At 38.6% G+C, this 23,222-nt stretch overlaps 1 protein-coding gene across 1 annotated transcript in view; it reads left to right on the top strand.

Annotated features, from left to right (window-relative positions):
• Positions 1-2,450: 2,450 nt before the first annotated feature.
• The window catches only part of VPS8 (VPS8, CORVET complex subunit), a 120,764-nt gene continuing 99,992 nt past the window's right edge, over positions 2,451-23,222 (top strand). The window contains exons 1-10 of the mRNA XM_015426819.1: positions 2,451-2,515; positions 4,217-4,395; positions 7,019-7,087; positions 7,482-7,612; positions 8,659-8,752; positions 9,861-9,893; positions 10,461-10,515; positions 19,815-19,939; positions 20,499-20,585; positions 22,393-22,460. Coding sequence (XP_015282305.1) covers positions 2,485-2,515; positions 4,217-4,395; positions 7,019-7,087; positions 7,482-7,612; positions 8,659-8,752; positions 9,861-9,893; positions 10,461-10,515; positions 19,815-19,939; positions 20,499-20,585; positions 22,393-22,460 — 872 coding nt within the window. The 5' untranslated portion in view covers positions 2,451-2,484. The remainder of the gene's footprint in view (positions 2,516-4,216; positions 4,396-7,018; positions 7,088-7,481; positions 7,613-8,658; positions 8,753-9,860; positions 9,894-10,460; positions 10,516-19,814; positions 19,940-20,498; positions 20,586-22,392; positions 22,461-23,222) is intronic.

The following is a 23,222-nucleotide window of genomic DNA, read 5'->3' as shown; positions in this document are numbered from 1 at the left end:
TTCTTGATTAAGATTTCGAATGCTGTGGGATTTGATTTCAGTCTATCCCTCATTGGCTTATTATCTAGACAATGGCGAAGCTGTAGATATTGGTACCATGGAATCGTACCTTGGCCTTTGTCTTCCAAGATAATTTTAGTAAGGATATGTCCTTTAGAGGTGATGTCTATTAGTCTGTTTAGCCCTAGGGATTTGATTTCAGTCTATCCCTCATTGGCTTATTATCTAGACAATGGCGAAGCTGTAGATATTGGTACCATGGAATCGTACCTTGGCCTTTGTCTTCCAAGATAATTTTAGTAAGGATATGTCCTTTAGAGGTGATGTCTATTAGTCTGTTTAGCCCTATGAGTTTCCAGTTGGCAAAAGAGTTGCCCAAAGCAGCTGGTGGGAACCAGCATTGTTTGGTAAAGGACGACAGTGGGGATATTGTAGGGGCCACTTCGGTGAGGTATCGGGACTGCGCATCAATAAAAAAAATCTGAAATATACCCCACCTACATTACACCTGAACTCTCGAACACTATTAAGGCACTTTATAATTTTAAATGGGTAACTAATGCGTGGAGACATTTGGGGGGTTTCATCCCCATTCATTTAAAAGACCTGCTGCAATACAACTTTGGTGAAACATAAAACAAACTCAAACTGGAAAAATGGCATCAATTATCTTTTTCTTAGTCAGACCGCATAGATCTAATTAAGTCTTTCATTTTACCGAAATTCATCTTTCTGTTCCGCACACTGCCTGTACTCATTCATCCCTTTATGCGATATAAAGTTATGGCAAAACACCCTTTTACAGTTTATATGGGACAACAAAAAATATAGGATTAGCTTTTACACTCTTTGTAAGCTAGTTAAAGACGGTGGTACTGGCTTCCCAGACTTGTTGATGTACCATGATGCAGCCCATCTAGTGAATCTGATAAAAATGATGCATGTTGACACAGCGCCAGGCTAGACTTTGGTTGAACAAACTTACTCTGACTCTCGGACTCTACAAGAATTAATCTGGAATCTGAAGCAGGAACGACCTAAATCCCTAAATCAAAACCCCTTCTTTCAATGTACCTTAGCAGTCTGGGAGAGACATCGCAACAGATTGACCCAGTGAGCTTCCATGGAAGTGTGTGGATTCAAACCTGGGTCTCCCAGATCCTAGTTTGATGCTCTAACCACGACACCAAACTGGCTCATAAGGATTTCTTTGACCAAAAATGACTATTCGTAACAATTAGGGTTGACAGCTCTGTGTTGGGAAATTCTTGGAGATTTGGGAGTGGAGACTGGAGAGGGCAGGGTTGGAGAAGGGAAGTACTTTAATGGGGTATAGTGCCACGAAGTCCACCCTGAAATGTAGCCATTTTCTCCAGGGGAACTGTTCTCTATAACCTGTAGATCTGTTGTAATTCCAGGACATCTCCAGGCTCCATCTGGAAGTTGGTGCAATCCAAAGAACACTTCTCTTATTTCTGTCAACTTTCTACCCAAATAGGGTCCTCAGGGCAGCAAGCATTAAAACGACATTTATAATAAAGTATATATAAAATAATTCAATAAACTCTCTCTCGCTGAAACTAGGGAGGGCCAATAACACTTATCTGGAAGTAAGAGCCCCATTGGCCAGATAGTGCAATTTCATGTAGTTACTGCTGTTTGTCCATTAAAATCAATGGGTCTAGACTGGTGTAACACTGTACTGTTACTCTCCTACTTTGCCATCCCAGAGCTAGGCTGCAATTCTAAAAACACAAGGGATGAAGTCCTGTTGAATTTAATGAGGTTAATTTCTGCGTATAAGTGTTTAGGATTGCACAGGTACATTCTTAGGGACTTACTCTCAGGAAACTGATCACTGTATCTCACGCCATTTACTGTTGGAATGTGCTACCCATACATACACACACACACACAGACCTTTATTGGCATATGTTAGGTTACAGGAAGAAACAAAAGTGGATAAATAGGTAACAAGGAGAAATGAATCAATCATATGCATCTATACATTGTGCAGAATGTGCTACACAATCATGAACCCTCTAGTGGAATTTTTGCTTTGTTTTCTAGTGGGGTTTTTGTTTGAACATGGGGAAATTTTACCTTCGATTTTAGCTTTCCATTTCTGATGCGGGGAAGAGCGAGCGGACGAAGATAGAAACCCTAGTTCTAATTATATGTTTTAAGAAACCCGTATTATTAAATAAGTTGTGTTTATTGAACATTTGAGACTATTGGTGTGCACCATCTTCCACTCGCCGCCAGTCAAAATATCAGGGAATTCAACTACAACGAAAACACCGAGTTTTGCGCAATTTCCGGAGCTCATCTTTATGCTGGAGCCAGAAGGGGGCGCGATGAAACCTAAAGTTTAGCCGGCAGAATCGCCTGCACGGTCCCTTTAAACAGACGCCGGGCAAGAGGCTGCGCAGGCTCGGGCGGAAGTAAATGGTTGCGGTTGGAAGACCAAGGGGGTGGAAGCGGATGGATTCTGATTTTTTGAGGAAGCCCCTGGGTATGTGACCGGGACCACCCTGTTTGTCTCTCGTGTCGCTCATGTGCGAGTCTGTGAGGCGCCAGGGAGCCTAGAGCGAGCCCTGTCTCCCTAGCCTGATAGGATCGGAGTTGGTGGAGGAACTCCTCCTTGGTCCGCTCGAGTACAGTCAGCCTCCTGTCAGAAGCCGAGAAACAGCAAGGCCAGGCAGCAGTATCCTGGCTCTGTTAATTTTAGCCAGCTATCTTAAAAGGTGCTTGTGTATTTTCTTATATCTGCATCATTGTGTGTGGGTTAATAGAATAAATAACTGTTAATATCAATATTTTAATTCTGCTTTTCTCCACAGTGGGGACCCAAGTGGCTTATAAAATATGAACATGCAGTTTATGAGCATACAGTTTAAATGCGCAAACGGAAGGGGGAGGAACTTCACAAAAACAGGCAGTACAGCGCTCTACATCCTGGACTAGTCTTGGGTCTGCTGGATCCTCACTTTGGTTCTCAGGCTGTGGATTTAAGAGCCAGCATGGCTAAACACTTGTAAACAGTGGAGGAAGCTAGGCTTAGCCCAGATTTTATTTAACAGCCATAAAGAGGTTGAGAGTAGCAGTCTGAGGGGTGTCTGGTTTTATTCTCATAACTTGCAACTCCTCCAGGGTCAGAGCTACCCCTCAGTTATCCTGGAGCATTAAAGTACCCCGATGTCTTTCTTACAGTGTTTGCAATTAGAAAAAGATGTCAGACTCTTTTACTTCCTATAAAAACCCATGCTTCAAACCCAGCTTTCTAGGCCAAACTTCAGTGTAACTTTCTAACCTTCCTCCATTATTGAAATGGTAGCTGAGTTCCTACATGCCCCCTTTTGATCTCTTCTCCTGTTGTTGGTGATTTTGGTCTAAGTAACCTGAAGTAATTTTAGATTGTAAGGGGCCTGTTTCATGCTGTTACTCTGTAAAATGCCAGAAGCATTAATACCACTATATTTAGAATATATTTGCTCTTATGTTTAGTGGCATGTTCTTGTGGCTGTTTGGAAGCAGGCTTGATGTACATCATCTGACAGAGTGGACAGCCTTCTGAAAACCTGTAATGTAAAGCTTGAAGATTTGTGTGCAGCTGCCTACTCGTGGTGCAGTCAGTTAGTGACTACTGGAGGTTTATGCTTTGAGTGTACCGTGAAAATCTATATCCAACTACAATCTGATGGGGGAAGATGAGGAGATGGAAAGGAGAACTAGAGGGGTTGTTGGATAGCACGGGAGGATGAACTGGCGGGTGATTTTAGTTTGCACATTTCGTTTTGTGCTAATTTCCTGTGATTAATAAAAGAGATGGGTCTCCTTGAAGGACTAGTATAGACTGTATGTTCCATACAGCTAACTTCTGAATATGCCTCTGTTGACACCTGGGAAAACATACCTATTTTTCTTTACATACTGCAGATTTAGTAATAAAGGACTGAATAGAGAGTCTAAGGAACTACTGTATAAAAGGATAATTTCTGGCTCTTAAGTCAGTTAGGTGTTCTTAGTAATGAACTGTGTGATGCATGTGTGAATGTTTATTTGCTGCAAGCTTACCCAAGTGACAGCAATGTGCCTCGATAGCGTAGATGATATGTAATTTGATCCTTAGATATTACAGATCTGTGGGGCCTGGAAGCAGACAAGTTTTAAATAAATAAATCTCCCTTCTTCTATAAACTGTCTCATTTTTAAGAGGTGGGGAAAGGAGAGATGGAAGAGGAAATGAAGATGGAGAGTCAAAACCTTGATCCAGACCAGGGGTCTTGCTCTCTGACAGATGAATTAAGTCAGCAGCTCTTGAGCCAAGAAGCCCCTTCTCCAAAGCTGTCTGTGATTGAACTGAGCAAGGAGCTAGACTCCAAGAGTGATTTGGTAAGACCTAAATTGTTACAATTTTCTGTTTGTGCAGAAAAAGTTGCATTCTAGGTTTGTGACTGTCCTGTACGTTCCATAGCTAATTTTGTTCCCTGTGCCTACATGTTTTGCCGTCTGCTTTTATATTCTCAGGTGATCACCTTATTATTTGTCAGATACACTCATTTCAAGTTAACAGCTCTGTTAAGTATACATGCTAAAATATATTTATATAGGAATCTTCTTTTTGATCTTCAGACACTTTGATCAGATTACAGGTATGAAAAATCTCTAACTGCAGAAGTATGTGATCATAGTTTTCATAGTTAAAATGCTTCCTCTACATATTCCTGCTTATAGGATAACCTTCCAGTGCTCCTGGTTAGTGTGATCTTTTCAGTAAAGTATGTCTTTGGAGAAGAGGAAGCAGTCTTTTATTTTCCCTTCTTTCTAAAGCTTTATACTCTTCCTAGCAGAGGCTTGAACCATAGATGCAACTAGCAGCTAGCAGTAGATGAAAAGAGTGGCATGGACTCAGAGGAAGGGATAATTTTAGGATTTTAAAAATATTTTAGTGCTGCACCATGCAGTGACTGATAGGTTCATCATAGGTACTGTAGAGTTTATCCAATACTTATATTATGCTAAATATTTCAGTCATCTATAAAGATGATGACTGTTGTGTGGTGCTGTCTTTGGCGGCGTAGTTTGGGCTTTCTGCAGGTGAATTAATATATTTGTTTATTTGCCTGTGCTGCTTTGTGTTATATTGTAGGGGAAGGAAATAGTGTGCTGGAAGATAACTTTTGTTTAATTAGGCAAGAGATGCACACACCCTATTTTTAACCTCACATTATCTTAACTAAACTTTTATTTAAAAAAAACCCTGGAAGTAAAATCAGCAAAGCAAATGAAAGAAGTGGAATCAGCAGGTTATAACCCAGAATATCAATAAATATATAATTCCAGGAATAATTATTTTGGACTTTCAAAATGCTTTTGACAAAATCCATCACCAAAATTTCCTAAAAGAACTTAATACTCACAGGATAAGTGAACAGGTTGTTTTATGTCCAAGTAATGTATTAAAGAACAGGAAACAGAGGATATGAATAAAAAGTTAGTTTCCACAAAGGAGGGAAATGAGCTTATATGGATCGTGCGTGTAAAGTATTGTCAATTCACAGCTGACTTATGGCAGCCTCATGGCATTTTCAAGACAAGAGATTTCAGAGGTGATTTACCATTGCCTGCCTCTGCATGGCAACAATCTGGGATTTCCTTGGTGATCTCCCATCCAAATACTAACCAGGGCTGACCCTGCTTAGCTTCTAAGATCTGACACAATCAGGCTAACCTGGGCCATCCAAGTCAGGGCATGGGGGCTTCTGCAGTGTAAATATTCTTAAATGCACTGGAACTGGGGCAAACAGTGATAGACACTAAAAGAAAGCCAGTAAACATAAATAATTTATGCCAAACTCAGTTCTTAAAACTAGTGCTTTATTTAGCAGTGCTATTCATATATAGCGTATACCAAGCAAGTAATGCATTTCTCTATAATCCAAGCATCTTTGTACTGCCACACTATGGCAGTGGTGAGGGCAGAAGTCTATAGATTTTAACCTGCTTATTCTTTAGATTTTGACTACAGTGCAAATTTAAAAATACTTTCCTGGGATTAAGCCCCATTTTATAGACCTAGGTAGAATTCTGAATAGACCTACTCACCATGACAGTGTTAAGGCACTTTGAATCCTGTATGAGTCCTCCCGAACTTTAAGATCTGCAAATGAAGCCCTGCTCAGGATACCATTTGGAGTAGATATGTGTGACTTCTATCAGAAACAGAAGTTCAGTAGTTGCCTCGAGCCTATGCAGTGATACCACAAAAGTTAACTTTGCTCTTCACTGATCTTACTTTGTGAAAACTATTTTTTCTGCCATGCATATTGTTGAACTGATGGATTGATGGTATTGCTTGAAGGTGGTTATCATATCACCTCTTAGTTACCTCCTCTCCAGGCTAAACATACCCAGCTCCTTCAACCTTTCCTCATAGGACTTGGTCTCCCAACCTCTCACCATCTCTGTTGCCCTCGTCTGGACATGTTCCAGCTTGTCTATATCCTTCTTAAATTGTGGTGCCCAAAATGGAGCATGATACTCTAAGTGAAGTCTAACCAGAGCAGAGTAAAATGGTACCATCACTTTGTGTGATCTGGACACTATATTTCTGTTGATACAGCCCAAAATTGCACTTGCCTTTTTATCTACTGCATCACACTGCTGACTCATGTTCAGTGTATGGTCTACTGAGACACCTAGATCCTTTTCACACATACTACTGCCAAGACAAGTCTCCCCATCCTATAATTATGCATTTGATTTTTCCTACCTAAATGCAGAACTTTACATTTATCCCCATTGAAATTCATGTTAATAAAGAGTTATGTATACATTCAGTAAAATCAATAATATAGCTTTGAATTGTGCATCTATATGTTCAATAACCTTTATCATAATCAAACAGCTTATTTAACTTTAAATGAAAATACATCAGAGGGAAGAATTGTTAATTACGTGCTATATCTCACTCTGGAAGGCTGTGAAGTAGTTTATTTTTCTCTTTTTTATCTAGATCGATGACAAGGAGTTTGATATTCCCCAGGTTGATACTCCTCCAACACTGGAAAGTATTTTAAATGAGGTGAGCTGAGGGAAGGCACATCCAGCTACCCATTTCTCACATTAGGGCAGGAAGATCCAAAGCAGATGCCCAAATCAATCACAAACCCACATACAGCTGCTCTCAGACTGCCCTAGCTAAGGAGATTATGTCTTTATTAAAAGTGCTAAAAGCTAAGTTGTGAATCAGCATTGCATGCTTTTTTGTTTGTTTGTTTCTGTGTGGGATTCTGTACACATCAGGCGGCACTTCTATTTTATGAAGACTTGAGAGGTCTTTGTAAGCCACAACTGTCTTCTGCCCTACATCAACCACCATGTTTAACCTGTAGGTAATAAATTGTGGCAATACTAGCTGCTGTAAGTAGCTTAACATGTAATGGAGTGATTAACGAGCTATATATTTTCTCTCTCAGACAGATGATGAAGAAGAGCCTTTTGTTCTTGAAGATCCTTGTCTTCTGAATGTTGACAATATTGACACCCACTCATATGATACCTCTTCTGTTGCTAGCTCCGACAGTGGGGATAGGACCCACTTGAAAAGGTAACCAAACTGGCAAAAACCATTATAGAGCAGTTTTGTGATATAGGCTTAAGAGAGCAATCCTTTTGAAGATTGATGAGTATGTCCTGAAATCTATGGATCAGATGATTGCCAATGATAAGAGAAATTTAGATCTTTTATTTATTGTTTGAAGTGGGCAAAGCCGGATGGATAAGAGAAACTACTTGGGATAGTTCAGGGATTATGCACAGATCTCTTCTGTCTTTAAGTAATATATTTATGAGTTTAGGACTGTAGGAGGGCTCCATGAGCTGCTTTTTCATTATCTTGATGCTTTGAGTGGTTAAGCTGTAGTGTTGCCTTTTACAATTTTTGCGCTTCACCAAAGTCCTGGGTTTGCCTGTTGGCAAGGGGTGATCTGACCTACACTCCAGATCAGTCATTTATCAAGTGGCCAAGATTTCAGGGAACCTCCAAGTTAATAACTGAAAAATATTAGGATTCATCCATGCAAGAGACTGATCTAATTACTCAAATAAAATACAGCTTTTATTTGTTTTATATATTTTAAACATTTTTATGCCACCTGTCCACCTGATCACAGTTTCCAAGGCAGCGCATGTAAAAATATAAAAAACATCTGCGCAATTATACTTTTGTGTGCTCATTGAATCTTTGTTCTAAATGTCTTAATCGATTGATAGAAAGGTTTCTTTTTATTTCATTAAACTTTCTTCTGTATATTTAATATTTAGGCAAAAAGCAATATGGCACCCTCAAAGTATGGTATGGTAAGGCCTCTTGCACACTTTCCATTAGCCTGGTGCCTCAGTGCTTGGATGTAAATCTGAAATGGTGTTCCTGCAATTACTTGGGCATTTCTCTTTGGCTGAACAAAGGAGTTTGTTTAAATAAGATGCGGATTTTTGCTAGGTGTTTCCATTCCTTTGTCCTGTTTGTATGCTTGCAAAGAAGTTTGATAGCTCTCTATCAAAATATTGGGCATGTAGCATCTTATTTGGTTAGCTACACATGTAGAATGAGGTACGATTATATTCCAATTTATTTTTTCTTACTTTATAAAGGAAGAAGAAGCTTCATGATTCTTTCTCTATCCATGGCTCAGTTATACGGCTGTCACTTTTGAAAGGCATTTCTGCACAAATAGCATCTGCGGCAGTAAGCTCCTTTTTTCAATTCTTTTTGAGTTGTGTCTGTGACAATTAGACAACATAGCCATATATGTTTTGGGAGGGGCAGTAGCTCAGTTGTACAGCATATGCTTTACATGCACAAGGTCCCAGCCATCTACAGCTAAAGTATCGCTGGTATTGGGGGTAGGAAAGACCTGTATCTAAAACTTTGGAGAGCTATTTCACGTGGAACAGACAGTTTTGAGCTTAATGGTTCAGTTACCTGATTTCTTAGGCTGTCATATGCTCTTCTAAATGTTTTAGCTACAGCAGCTAGTTTTGGTGTTAGTCACTACTTGCAACCATTGGAAGAGAATCCTTGGGTGTGAAAAGTGAAGGTATGCTATTCAGGTTTAGCTGCTTCTCCTTTATAAAGTCTAGTTATGCTAATGTATGTCTTACTGAAAGCAGTGCAAAGGAAGAGTTACAGGGTTGCACTGAACATTCAGTGTGATGCTGAGGCTAAAACAGGAAACTTCTTATTTCATTAGGAAGGATCTAATTAGTCTCTGTAAAACGTATTAGCAAGATCATTGTGCCAGTTACACTATGAATATTGCTATGCACTTGAAAACCTTGTTCACAGTGGCCCAGATGAGTTCCTACTACTTTGAGAACCCTGACAAAAAATGATTCTTGGAGCAGACCTGGGTTGCTTTTAATAGACAGTGTTGAACAAAGGGAAGAACAAGTTTGATTCTGAATCCCTAAACCCTAGTTTATTGTTTTCTTGTCCTCCTGGGCCCTGTTATTCCATGCCTCTGCAGCTTTGTATTTGGGATATTTTCAGGTCATGGGCAAAGTGAAATCCACTCTTGAGTATCCAGTCATAGCCAGATGGGTTCTCTCAGTCCTTAAATGAGACTTAAGAGCGTGTTTGAGTCGAACTTTTTGTTAATGAGAGCTGTTTGTAAAAGAAGATGAACAAGACAAGGACTTAGCCCAAAGATGGACTTAAAACAGCAATTTGAGAAGGCTCTCACTATATTGGGCATGTGGATGACCTTTTAGTACAAATTTTAGAAAATCTAACCAACTCCTATTTGTACTTCATTGAAGTATTAATGGATTTTGTAATATATACTGTCTTCCAGGCCAAAGTGGATGCTGGCACACCCACTGCAATAGTAAGTTTGTTTGAGGATATCTTGTGCTGATTATTCATGTTTGTTCTAATTTCCAAATGCTTGGTTCAGTGCTCTGACTCTATCTAATTGTGTTGTATATTGTGTGTCGTATTTCCCTGCAGAGCTATTTTATTTCTTTTGGTATAGAGTGAGTAGAACATGGAACTAAACTGCATTCAAAGTATTGAATACAATTAGTATGGCCTAAGTAACCTGTTGCAAACAATATTCAGAGAACTTTTAATAAAAACCAAAAAGCCTTGATGCAGCTCTAGCATGTGCCTGAGTAGTGATGATCCAGTTATGTGTTCCAGTTATAAGATCACTACAGTCAGTTTGTGTTGTTCTTTGTGGAATAATCTTTAATCCCTCAGTGTCAACTGGAGCAGGTTTCTGTGACTTGGCTGCTTTGCAAGCTTACCTATTTTAGATTTATTAATCTCAGTTTCATCTCTTGCTGATTCATATTGTGTTGACCCAATATTGGTACCCATTTCTTGTATTTAGGTATTGTTCTTGTGGCTTTCAAGCATCTAACACTTCTGAATCCTTTCTTGTTTACTTTAGGCAGCATCAAGTCTCATAGCAGTGGGAACATCTCATGGGCTAGCACTGATATTTGGTAAATACAAATATTCCTTGAGTTGCTTCAGGATTAAGAATGATTTGGAATTTATTTTCTATGATATGTTTCATATGGGTATACTAGGGTATATAAATTATATCTTGCTATATAAAACTCCTCTAACTGGTCGAGTTGTACTGTAGACTTAATAGGAACTACTACAAGTAACTAACCTTTGTAACTGTTTCAACTACTTATTTAATATCACATTGGCTTGCAGGCTTTATGTATTATAAAAGGCTTTATCTATGGCATTTAAAGAATGTTGTGATCCAGGATGTGCTAGTTTTGTCTTCTGTTTTTAAAAAATTATATGTACAACCCAAAGCAGAAGCGTATTGGCATGTTGCTGTAGGAAATAACACTGGGTTGGATCCAGTCAGCTTTTTACTCTTTCCTACCTACTTGGTGTCCTTACTAGAGCTCTCATTTTGCATGACCTTTGTCCATGCCAGTCCCAGGATCCTCAGCATAGTCTTTTTGGTTGTTTCAAGGGGCTTATTCTCTTTTGGACAATGGAAAAGCTGCTTGTACCCAACCCAACCTGTTTGTTATTTCTGTCTCCTCTTATTTCTTCCATATTGACTTCTGACTTTTTCTCTCTCTTGACTTTGTTTCCCTCATGGACTGAAAAGGCAAAGGTATAGTACTGCTGCATTGTGCATGTAATCTGCATGAACAGTTCCAAATTTGAAAGTGTGCTACAATGATGTTCTGAAATGATTTGTAATTCAAGCTCCATATGTTCATGAGTGCACAGTGGCTTATGGCAAGGCCCTATTGTTAAGCAGATGTAATGAATCACAGAATCATAGACTTGCAAGGTACCTCCAGGGTCATCTAGTCCAACCGCATCTAGTCCAAGGCAGGAAATTCACAAATACATCCCCCTCCACACACCCAGTAACTGCTGTTCCACACTCAAAAGATGACAAAAAGTATCCAGGATCTCCAGTCAAACTGGCCTGGAGAAAACTTGCGTCCTGATTCCAACATGCCAGTCAGCATTTCCCTGGGCGTGTAAGAAAGGGCCACAAGAACTAAGCACTGAGGCAACCCTTCCTGCCCTCCCTCTCATGATCTGCCTAAGTTCACAGAATCCGCATTGCTGTCAGATGGCCATCTAGCCTCTGTTTGAAAACCTCCAAAGAAGGAGAGCCCACCACCTCCCGAGGAAGCCTGTTCCACTGAGGAACCTCTCTAACTGTTAGGAAGTTCTTCCTAACATGTAGCTGAACTCTTCTGTTTAATTTCAACCCGCTGGTTCTGGTCCGACCTTCTGGGGCAACAGAAAACAACTCTGTACCATCCTCTAATGGACAGCCCTTCAAGTACTTGAAGGTGGTTATCATATCACCTCTCAGTCATCTCCTCTCCAGGCTAAACATACCCAGCTCCTTCAGCCTTTCCTCATAGGACTTGGTCACCAGACCCCTCACCATCTTTGTTGCTCTCATCTGGACACGTTGTCTGTATCCTTCTTAAATTGTGGTGCCCAAAACTGAACACAATACTCTAGGTGAGGTCTAACCAGAGCAAAGTGATAACATCACTTTGTGTGATCTGGACACTATAGTTCTGTTGGTACAGCCCAAAATAGCATTTGCCTTTTTATCTACTGCAGCATACTGCTGACTCATGTTCAGTGTATGGTTTACTGAGACCCCTAGATCCTTTTTGCACATACTACTGCCAAGACAAGTCTCCCCCAACCTATAATTCAACATTTATTTTTAATCACAATTTCTCTTATGTTTTATATCCTTGAATCTCATTAAATCTCCTTAAATTCTATTTTAAGTATCATTTAAAATATCATTTGCTCTGCTGTAACCATTCCACCTTAAGTAACAATTCCTCCTGCCCATTCCCCCCCCCTTTCTTGAGTTCCACCATTTTATTATCTGCAGTTGAGGGTTGTTCCTGTAGAATTTCCGTGTGGGAGTAGAGATCTCTCCCTCCTCGTCTGCAGTATCCAAAAGAACTTGCAACACTTTCCTTACAGGCAGATATGCTTTTATTTTCTGTAGTTGAGAACTGTTCCCGTAGAATTTCAGTATGAAAGTAGAGATCTTCCCTTGGTTTTTTGCAATATCCATAAGGAATGTATTAGTCATTCTTAAAATTATCTTCCGTTCCACCTTAACATCTTCAGGCACGTAGGCAACTATTTTCCACATTTTCACTTTAAACAGTTAAATCACTGATATTTCCATTTCTTCCAGTCTCGATTGCTCCCTCGGATTTTGTGCTTCATTTTTTTAAAAAATAGATATTTTATTATTTTCCATGTAGCATGATTGCAACATGAATCATACATTTTGGAATACTATACAAATTATTAGGTCATATTATACACAGTATCACTGGCAATGCCTGCTTACATTATAAGTATTGAAAACAAAAAGATTTTTCCCCGTCATTACCGGTGGTTGCTTGAAAAACTATTTTTTATCTTCTCCTTAAACTCCTAAGCAAATAATACATAATTAATAAAGTGATAATTAGAATTATCCCAAGCTGTTTCTCATATATCCTAGCTGTAGTATTTTATGCCTTTTCAGTACTCTTAAATAGAAAAATAAAACAACGGCAACAGAATTTTAACCTTCATGGTGCCCAAATAATACATAATTAATAAAGAGATTTTTTAAATTTATCCCAAGCTGTTTCTCATGTATCTTAACTATATTATTTTATGCCTTTTAATTACTCTTAGTGAAAAACTAAAACAACGGCCACAAAATTTTTAACCTTCTTGGTGGAGTCCTTGGAGGTTGCCACCTCCCTGTGGGTCTTTGGAAAATTCCAAAGGGGGTCATTCCCTAGGACCCCGCCCTATGGGAGGTAATAGGGGAGTCCCTCCCGAATGCCTTACCCGCCGTGCTCCTATTATACCATGATATCAATATATTTAAAAAACAGTAATACTAAAACAAATTATCTGAAATTAAATCTATTTTTCTCTCTCTCTTGAGGGTTCCAGCAAATATTTTTTCAGAGGCTCTTGAGGGTTTTTATATATAAGACTTGAAGTCCATCCCTGTTAGAGTTTATTATATAACTTCATTTTCTAAGGCTCTTAACATTTCTTCTCCATAAAGAAGATGGAGAAGTTGCAGACGATTAGGCTATTATCAGTGAATGTTAATGGGTTAAATGGCCCAAATAAAAGAAGAAGAATATTTCACCAAATGATAAAACTTAATCTAGACGTCATATGTATTCAAGAAACTCATATAAAAAAAGAACAAGAAAAATATTTAAAGCAACCAAAACTAGGGAAGGTATATACAGCATCAGATAGTAAAAAAAAAGAAAGAAAGGAGTAGCTGTGTATGTAAAAGACTACCTACAACCCAAATTAGAATTTGTTATAGAAGAGGGAAGAGGACTGGCTGTTTCAATTGAAAGACAAGGAAAGAGAACCCTAATCCTAAACATATATGCACCCAATCAAAATCAATCACCTTTTTTTAAACAACTGCAAGAAAAATTGATGGGGACAAATTTTGAGGAAATTTGTATAATAGGTGACTATAATTCGGTATTTGACCCAAACATAGATAGGAAAAGTATTAAATCCAAAACCACAAAATCAAGCAATAATTTACCTAAAACCTTCTTAGAATTGGCGGAAGAACTATCATTAATAGACATATGGAGAACTAAAAATATAGATAAAAAAGAATATACTTTCTATTCAACACGACATAATGCCTGGTCAAGAATTGACATGGCTTGGGTGTCGATAGACCTTGTTAAAAGTATAGATGAGATTCAAATACTACCAAGCACATTTGCGGATCACAATCCAATAATTTTAAAAATTAAAGTAAATGTCAGGAAACCAAGATGGACAATGAATTTGAGTCTATTGAAAGATAAAGAGATTGTAGGGAAAACCCAAAATTTAATAAAAGAGTTTTTTTAACAAAAATACCACCCAAGACACCCCTATAGAAATAATCTGGGACGCATTCAAAGCGTTTATAAGAGGATGGTGGATAAATCAGGGGGCATGGGGAAAAAAACAAGAGAATAAAATATTTGAGACCTTAACTAGGGAAATACAAAAAGAAGAAACTAGAACTATAAAATCACCCAAAGATTTCAAAAATGTAAGAAATAGGATAAAAAAGTTACAACACCAGCTTAACCTACTTCTAACCAAAGAGACAGCAATGAAAATAGAAAGAGCAAAATTATACTATTTCGATAATGCCAATAAGCCTACAAGATGGCTCGCCTATAAATTAAAAAAAGAAAAGGAAAAAAGACTTATAAAAAGACTTAAAAATAAGGCAGGGAAAGAAATGACATCACAAAAAGACTTAGAAGAGATAGTCCGGGATTTCTATGGGAATTTATATAAAAAAGAAGAAGTAAGAGAGGATGAAATACAAGATTATCAGGGAAAAACCGAAAAAGGGAAATTTAATAATGAGCAGATGGATATATTAAATAACCCTATTGAAATTAGTGATATAATAGAAGCAATTAAAAATGGGGGAAAAAAGAAGTCGCCAGGCCCGGACGGGATTCCAACAGAATTCTATCAGATATTCGAGGAGCAATTAGTAAATCCCTACAAAGAGCTACTTAATAATATACCCCAGTCAAAGAGGATTCCCGCCTCTTGGAGTGAGGCGTTGATCACTTTGATTCACAAACCAAACTCTGATGAGGAACATGTAAAGAACTACAGGCCTATCTCTCTATTAAATACAGACTATAAAATCTTTGCCAAGATATTGGCCAATAGAATGAAAAGAGTGCTTTCAGAAGTAATCCATATGGATCAATCAGGATTTTTGCCTAAGAGAAAGATACAAAACAATGTAAGAAATATAATTAACGTATTAGAATATTATGAAATGCAACCTGGGAGGCAACTGGCTTTAATTCTCTTAGATGCAGAGAAAGCATTCGATAATATAAACTGGGCGTTTATGTTTAAAAAATTAGAGTTATGGAATTGTGGGGCGAACTTTTACGCAATGATAAAAGCTATGTACAACAAACAAAGTGCTAGAATATTAATAAACGGCGAGATATCTCAATATATCCAAATCCAGAAAGGCACAAGACAAGGATGCCCTCTCTCCCCATTATTATTTGTATTTATTATTGAGTCATTAATTGATAAAATCAGATCTAATGCAATGATAAGAGGCTTGAGAGTGAAAGGGGAAGAAATTAAGGTACAGGCCTTTGCCGATGATTTAATATTTGTATTAGAAGATCCAGAGCATTCTTTGCCAATTTTAATAAAAGATATAAAAGAATTTGGACAACTAGCAGGATTCAGAATTAATATTCAAAAAACCAAAATAATAGCTAAAAACTGCCCCCCAAAACTGATAGAAAGGCTAAAAGGAATTTCCGAAATGGAAGTAGTGCATAAAGCCAAATACTTAGGTATTTGGCTGTCAGATAACACTGCAAAACTGTTCGAAAATAATTATCAAAAATTACTAAAAAAAATTAGTACAGATTTGAAAATTTGGGAACAAAAACATATTTCCTTAATGGGAAGGATAGCGACTATAAAAATGAACATACTACCAAGGGTCTTGTTTCTAGCACAAAATCTACCCATTCTATAAAATTATGAGTTTTTTAAAGACCTAGAAAAAATAACAAACAAATTTGTTTGGCAATCTAAAAGACAGAGAATTAAAACTAAATACCTATAGGATAGCAAAACGAGGGGGGGATTTGCATTGCCTAATTGGCAGTTTTACTATCTCTCAGCTGCAATGACGTGAATTAAAGAATGGGTTGAATTAAAAGATGAAAGAACCCTAGCATTGGAAGGAGCAGACCTTCCAATGGGATGGCATGCATACATGTGGTATGGAAAGGACAAAATCCACTCCTGTTTCCATACAAACCATCTTAAGAACAGCCTTAATGAAAGCCTGGAACATCATAAAACATAAGTTCTATAGCAAGACGCCTTTATGGATTTCTCCACTAGAAGCCTTTATAAAACCCTCGGTAAGGACAGAAGAATCTAAAGTAACATATGGTAGCCTCTTAAATGAAAAAATGGAACTAAAAAGAGAGGACTCACTAAAGAAACAAAATATAAATTTAACTTGGTGGGATCGAAATATAATCAATACAAGATATATGATAGATAAAAAAGTAGGTTTCTATACTAATCAGAATGAAATAGATAAAATTTGGCTCTCCTCCAGCGACAAATTAATTCAGAAATTATACGCCAAACTATTGGAGGAAAAACTAGAGAAAGAAGATATTAAAAAGCCAATGTTAACTTGGAATAAAGAGATAGGGATTACCCTAAAGGCAGAACAATGGAACAAATTGTGGAGATCAATAAAATATATGAAAGCAACCCCTTACAAAGAAAATATTTACAAAATGTTTTACAGGTGGCATTGGACCCCGGAAAAAATTGCTAAAAACCCCAAAATAATAATAATATACATTCTGACAGCAGCAAGAATATTGATAGCAAGGCGATGGAAATCAAGAAATATACCATCTATTAAAGAACTTAAACATAAGATTTTGGATATTGCGGAAATGGATAAACTGAGTTTGGAATTGAACAACAAATCAGAAAAAGTTTTTTGGAAAAGATGGAAGACCATATACGACCGGCTTAAACATAAACAAAAAATATAAATTGTTAGTTAAACGCTAGGAAATTTATTTTGGAACTGAAAGTCTTTTTATTTTTGGAGATGTATATATGACCTAATTTTGAATATTTGTGTACAGATCTTATGGATTGTAAAGGTGAAAAACTTGGAAAATAAATTTTCAAAAAAACAACAACAAAAAACATTTCTTCTCCAGACTTGACGTCGTGGACAGTGAAGATTCTGTTTTTATGATTTATATGTAAATGTCCTACTGGAAGCCAGCGATAACGGATGTGTTTTTCTGCCAGACGTTGAGTGATTGATTTCAGGTTCCGTCGTGCTGTTAAAATCTCTGGTGGCAAGTCTTGAAACACTTGAGCCCGAGTGTCCTCCAGTTGAAGTCCGTTGTTCATCCTTGCAGCTTCTAACACAATTTTCTTTACTTTAATATCTGTCAACTCAGCCAGTATGTCAGGAATGAGAGTGGGAGAGCCTAATTGCGGTGGATTCAGTCGATAAGCTTGACAAATTGGTGCAGCCGGCAGTTGCAATAGTTTTTGGAGCCATTCATTTAAAGAGCTCGTGAGGTCTTTATCTGTAGCAAAATTTGGGGAAATTCCCCTGAGTTTGATTTTTCTTTCACGGGCTTTTGTATCCAGAAGTATGATTTTGGACTTGCTCCATGTCTCAAAAGTCCTTAGGTGTTCTATATCCTTCATATTTTTTGCAGTCTCCATCAATGCCTTGTCTGTTTTTTTCCCTCAAGTCTGTTAAGTTCAGATTCATAGCATCAAGTTTTTGGTGGATTGGAGTAATGTTTTTTTTGAGTTCTTTTTTCATTTCTGCAAACATAGTCTGTATATCTTTTTTTGTAATAGAATCCTCACGTTTTCTTTTGCCCTGTCGATTAGCAGCTTCTCCATCTGAGTCTGCTTCCAGTGGGGGAGGGGAATCCTCCTCCGAGGTTTGCGTATTTCTCTCAGTTTGTTGAGACTCCTTGGTGTTTTTCTTGGCTCCTTTCCCTCCTCTTGGCCTCCCCATTCCTTTCAGCAAGCAGTTTTTATCTTTAAAGTCCTCAATTGATCTTTTTTAAAGCGTTTTTTGGAGCACAGACACGGAGGCTATTTCGGTCTGACTGCGCAGTCTCGCAGTCACCGGAAACTCCACCTTTGTGCTTCATTTGGTGATTGTTTCGGTAGATTTTCTGTTTGGTAAAACTGGAAGGAAAGCAAATACAAATTGCGTTGTACTGGCAACATGGCTAAATTAAAAATGTCTGTTAATGTCTCCATTATCATTTGCAAAGCAGGCATTGTTCCTACAAAACAGCTTAGCCAGATCACTGAGCTCCCAAAATTTGTTGCTAGAAATCCAAATTGGCTCCAATATTTAAGTCTCTTTCCAATAGTAATCCTTATCTGAATCCAATTTAATTTCCATATAGTCCAAATAAATTCATTATAAAGTTACTGTCGTCTTTAAATCATTCTTTTTTCAGTTTGCAACCAGTTAAATCAGTGGGGGTCAGCACAGTCGAAAATCTTCCCTCTTATAGACACTTTTAGATGTTCATTGGTGTAGTTTGAGATCCTCTTCCAAGTCAAAGGAGGGGGGGCAATTCCCCCTTTCCCCTTTGTTTTCTAATCCTTTTACAATCTGGTTAAATCCTTAAGCACTATTTCAGCAGGCAATTCACAAAAGAGTAGAAAGACTTACTTGGAGAATATCTTCTTATATTTTACGTAGGGGATCATTTAATGTAGAAAACACTTAATTTCAGTTCTTGAAATTCTAGTAGTCACAGCTTGGTGCCAAAATGATGATTGCTTTGGCTGGTGCTTCGGGGTAGACAAAGGACTCCAGATCCACGCCGCTGCCGGACCTGGTTCTTTGTCGAGCCGCCTGCTTCAGGGACTCCTCTCCTGAGGCCCCCCTAGGAGATTGGATATCCAAACTCCCCAAACCATGCAATTCAAGTGACTGCAGGAGCAGAGCTCCGCAGCCAACCTTGATCCCACTGCGCCGAAACCGCAAACCTGAGGATCAAATAGCTATTGATTGACATTTTTTTTGCTCCATGAATCCGTCTAATTCCCATTTTAAAGCAATCTACACAACTGTCAACTCTACATCCATTGACAGCAAATTCATAATTTAATTACGTATTGAGTTAAAAAGTACTTATTTAAATTTTCCTCTGCTTCATCCTCTTCGTCTCTTAGGAAGGTTCCCCCCAAAGTTTCATTGCCAAAGATGACTATATGCAGTCTTCCTTTACTTAGTGTTGTTTGATTTTTTTTCTCTCCACCTCTTTCTTTGTCACTTATTTTATTTGCTCACCTTCCCTCCCTTATCTACAGCTCTCAATATCCTGTTTCTTTTCTTTCTCTCACACTGTCTCTGGATCCCTTCACCTTGTGTTTTTTTTGGTTTCTGTTGCACTTGTGGTTCTTTCACCGCTACTTTAAAACCTCTCTTTCAGCATGGGAGAAGCAAAAAAAAAAAGAGTATGCAACACATTTCTGACACTTCCAGGCCATGGTTGGGAGGACTTGGAATATGACATTTGAAATGAGCCAATTCAAGATATATAGAATTACTGGTTCTGGGAGGGTAGAAATGCTGATCTGTGTTAATTCACATACATAGTGTTAACTAAACTTGCCTCTTGTTTAGATCCCAACCAGGCTCTTCGGCTTTGTTTGGGCAGTACTGCAGTTGGAGCACAGTATGGAGCCATATCTGCTCTTAGTATCAACAATGATTGTTCAAGACTTCTGTGTGGTTTTGCAAAAGGAGAGGTAATATTACGATGTCATGTGATCTTATTTATTATCACTTTGAGAAAAAAGTGTCACTGGCTGCTAGATAAGTATGCATTTTCTATGGTCCTTTTTTCTTGTTTGCTAAGGTAATTTGAGAATGGGCTTTCTCCCTTTCTGGTGCACTTTGTCTTCCAACATCCTATTGTGGAAAGTGTTATCCAGAGGTTTAATAAGGCCAGTGAATAGAGAGAAGGAATATAGGTGCCCCTGGAAGAGAAGGGGAGCATGCAGAGTTTTTCCTGGTTTTTCTGGTCACCATCATCTGGCATAAGATATCTGAACTGAGCCACCCCCATCCCCACCCCCCCCAATGCTGTGCAAGATACAGGGTAAAGATACACAGGGTTGTTTTTTTGTTTTGTTTTACATTTTTTATATTAACCAAAAGTTAAATGCCTTCTGTGCCCAAAAGCATAAGAAATGGGAAGATTATTTATTCAATTACACTTGATTGCATGTGTGGGTGATTTGGCAAATCTCTCCTACTTTAGAAATAAGAACATGTACTTAAAAATTTGATAATATTTACCTGTAGATTACGATGTGGGACCTAGCCAGTGGGAAGCTTTTGAGATCAATAACAGATGCTCATCCTCCAGGAACGGCAATATTACACATTAAGGTAACAAACAATCACTTGCTCTGCTTAGTGAATTCTGTCTGAAAAATGAAAATCCTGTTACTAGAAAACATAAAATGTGTGTGGTATTTCTGACTGAATGTATATATGTGAGTATGATTTCTGTTATTCTGAGAATAGGATTTTAATTACATGATATTTAGCTTTGAGAGAGGAGTGCTTGAATATTGTGTAGGGTAGTAGAGAGGAAAGTTGCTGTATTGGATCTTGTGGATCAATTCCACCAGGGGCAGAGCTTTTCTCTGATGCAAGGAGCCTTCCAAAGGTACCCGTAGCTCTTCTAGTTTTGAAAGACTTCTTGCATTGGAGGAAAACTCTGCCATTACAAAAAAATACAGGATCCGTCCTACTGATGTTAAGAAATGGGAATAGAGCTGGTAGCTCTTAGGAAATGGAGTAGTAAAGAGTATTGGGCAGATAATATTATTTTGACAAACAGGAAAGGGACATGGCTAGCAGAGGAATATTGGGAAAAGTTGTGGGGAGGGACCAGTGTTCCTTCTAAGCTGAGCTAGTGTGAGCTAGCTCACAGTTTATTAGCCTCCAGCTCACACATTTTTGTCTTAGCTCAGGAAGGATGGCTCCAGGGCAAACTTATTTATGCAGTAGCCAAATCGCTCGCTCACAACTTTAATGCCAGTAGCTCACAAAGTAGAATTTTTCCTCCCAAGACTCTACAGCTTAGAGGGAGCATTGGTTAGGCTTAGGTTTAGAGTTATGGTTAGGGTAAGGTTTATTAGGGTTAGAATTAGGGCAAGGGTTATTAGAGTTAGGGTTAGAGTTAGGGTTATTAGGATTAGGGTAAGTGAGTTAGGGTTATTAGGGTTGGGCTTAAAGTTAGGGTTAGGGTTATTAGAGTTAGGGTTACAGTTAGGGTTATTAGGGTTAGGGTTATTACCATTATGGTTAGGGTTGTTAGGGTAAGGATTAGGGTTATTAGGGTTAGAGTTAGGGTTAGTAGGGTTAGGATTATTAGGATTACAGATAGGGTAAGGGTTATTACGGTTAGAGTTATTAGGGTTAGAATTAGGGTTAGGGCTGGTTTAGGGGTTAGGGTTATTAGAGTTATTAGGGTTAGGGTTAGATTTAAGGTTAGGGTTATTAGGGTAGTGGAGCTGCGGTGGCTCAAGTGGTTAAGACACTGAACTGTAGGCTGTGGAAGGTCGGTAGTTCAGCAGTTCGAGACCCGGGTGCCGCATGACGGGGTGAGCTCCCGTCTCTAGTTCCAGCTTCTGCCAACCTAGCAGTTCGAAAGCAAGAAATTGCAAGTAGATAAATAGGTACCACTTCAGTGGGAAGGTAACAGCGTTCCATGCGCCTGGGTGTTTAGTCATGCCGGCCACATGACCACGGAAACATCTTCGGACAGCGCTGGCTCTTCGGCTTTGAAACGGAGATGAGCACCGCAACCCTAGAGTCGGATTCGACTGGCTTTCGAGCAAGGGAACCTTTACTTTACCTTTATTAGGGTAAGGGTTAGCATTAGGGTTAGGATTATTAGGGTTAGGATCAGCGTTTCCTCTAAAGTGAGTTAGTGTGAGCTAGCTCACAGTTTTTTTAATCCTTGGCTTACTCATTTTTGTTTTAGCTCAGGAAGAATGGCTCGGGCAAATTAATTTATGCAGTAGGCAAATCGCTCCCTCAGAACTTTAATGCCGGTAGCTTACAAAGTAGGATTTTCACTCACAAGACTCCATAGGTTAGAGGGAGCATTGGGAGGGACCAGGCAGTTTTCAGTTTGGTAGTTTTGTGGACATTTTCGTAAGGGAGAAATTAATGTTCTGTTCAGTTTACAGATGACCCAACTCTTGCAATTTGCAACGACAGTGGAGGTTCAGTTTTTGAGCTGTCATTCAAGTAAGAATATCTCTATTTATTGTAGAAGAGCACAATTAAAAAAAAATGTTTAGAATTAACTGTGTTCTGAGTAGTAAACCCTAAGATGCAGTATTTCCAGTACATTAGTTTGCGCAAGATTTTAGGGTTAATGGAAAGAAAAAACACAAATAAATTGCTCCAATAGAGGGATAGTTCACTATAATTTTGAAAATCCTTTTCTAATTACTAATCCACTTCAGAGAGTGCCTCCTATTCAGAGACCGAGGAACAAGTTTTTCATAAAATGACTACTTGAAAGTGACATACTTTATATGTGAAATGCTGTATGTACAGACCTGCATTTATTTATTTATTTATTTATTTAAGTATTTTTACCCCGCCCTCCCCGCAAGCGGGCTCAGGGCAGCTTACAAGGGGCATAGCCCGAACATAAAATCACATAAAATCCAATAAAATCCAATAACATTACAATCAATAATAAATAGTAAAGTGTTTCATTTTATCAGGCGGTCTTAAGTTGTTAAAAAATGGTGGCATCATCATCCAAAAATGGTCCGAGCTCGCCCGCAGTACTCATTGCAGCATTCTAGTAGCGCTACGTTTAAGGGCACCCCCAGCTATGATGTTCTTACCACCGTTGATGGTAGTGGTGGCAACAGCAGTGGCGGCCCCTACATGAAAGCCTGGTGGAAGAGCTCCATCTTGCAGGCCCTGCGGAACTGCATAAGGTCCCGCAGGGCCCTGATCTCCTCCGGGAGCTCATTCCACCAGGCAGGGGCC

Source organism: Gekko japonicus, unplaced genomic scaffold (genome assembly GCF_001447785.1).
Source record: "Gekko japonicus isolate JY-2015 unplaced genomic scaffold, Gekko_japonicus_V1.1 scaffold14, whole genome shotgun sequence".
In the NCBI taxonomy this organism is placed as follows: domain Eukaryota; kingdom Metazoa; phylum Chordata; class Lepidosauria; order Squamata; family Gekkonidae; genus Gekko; species Gekko japonicus.
Note: the sequence above shows the minus strand (reverse complement) of the source record. Positions and strands in the feature narration are given on the sequence as shown.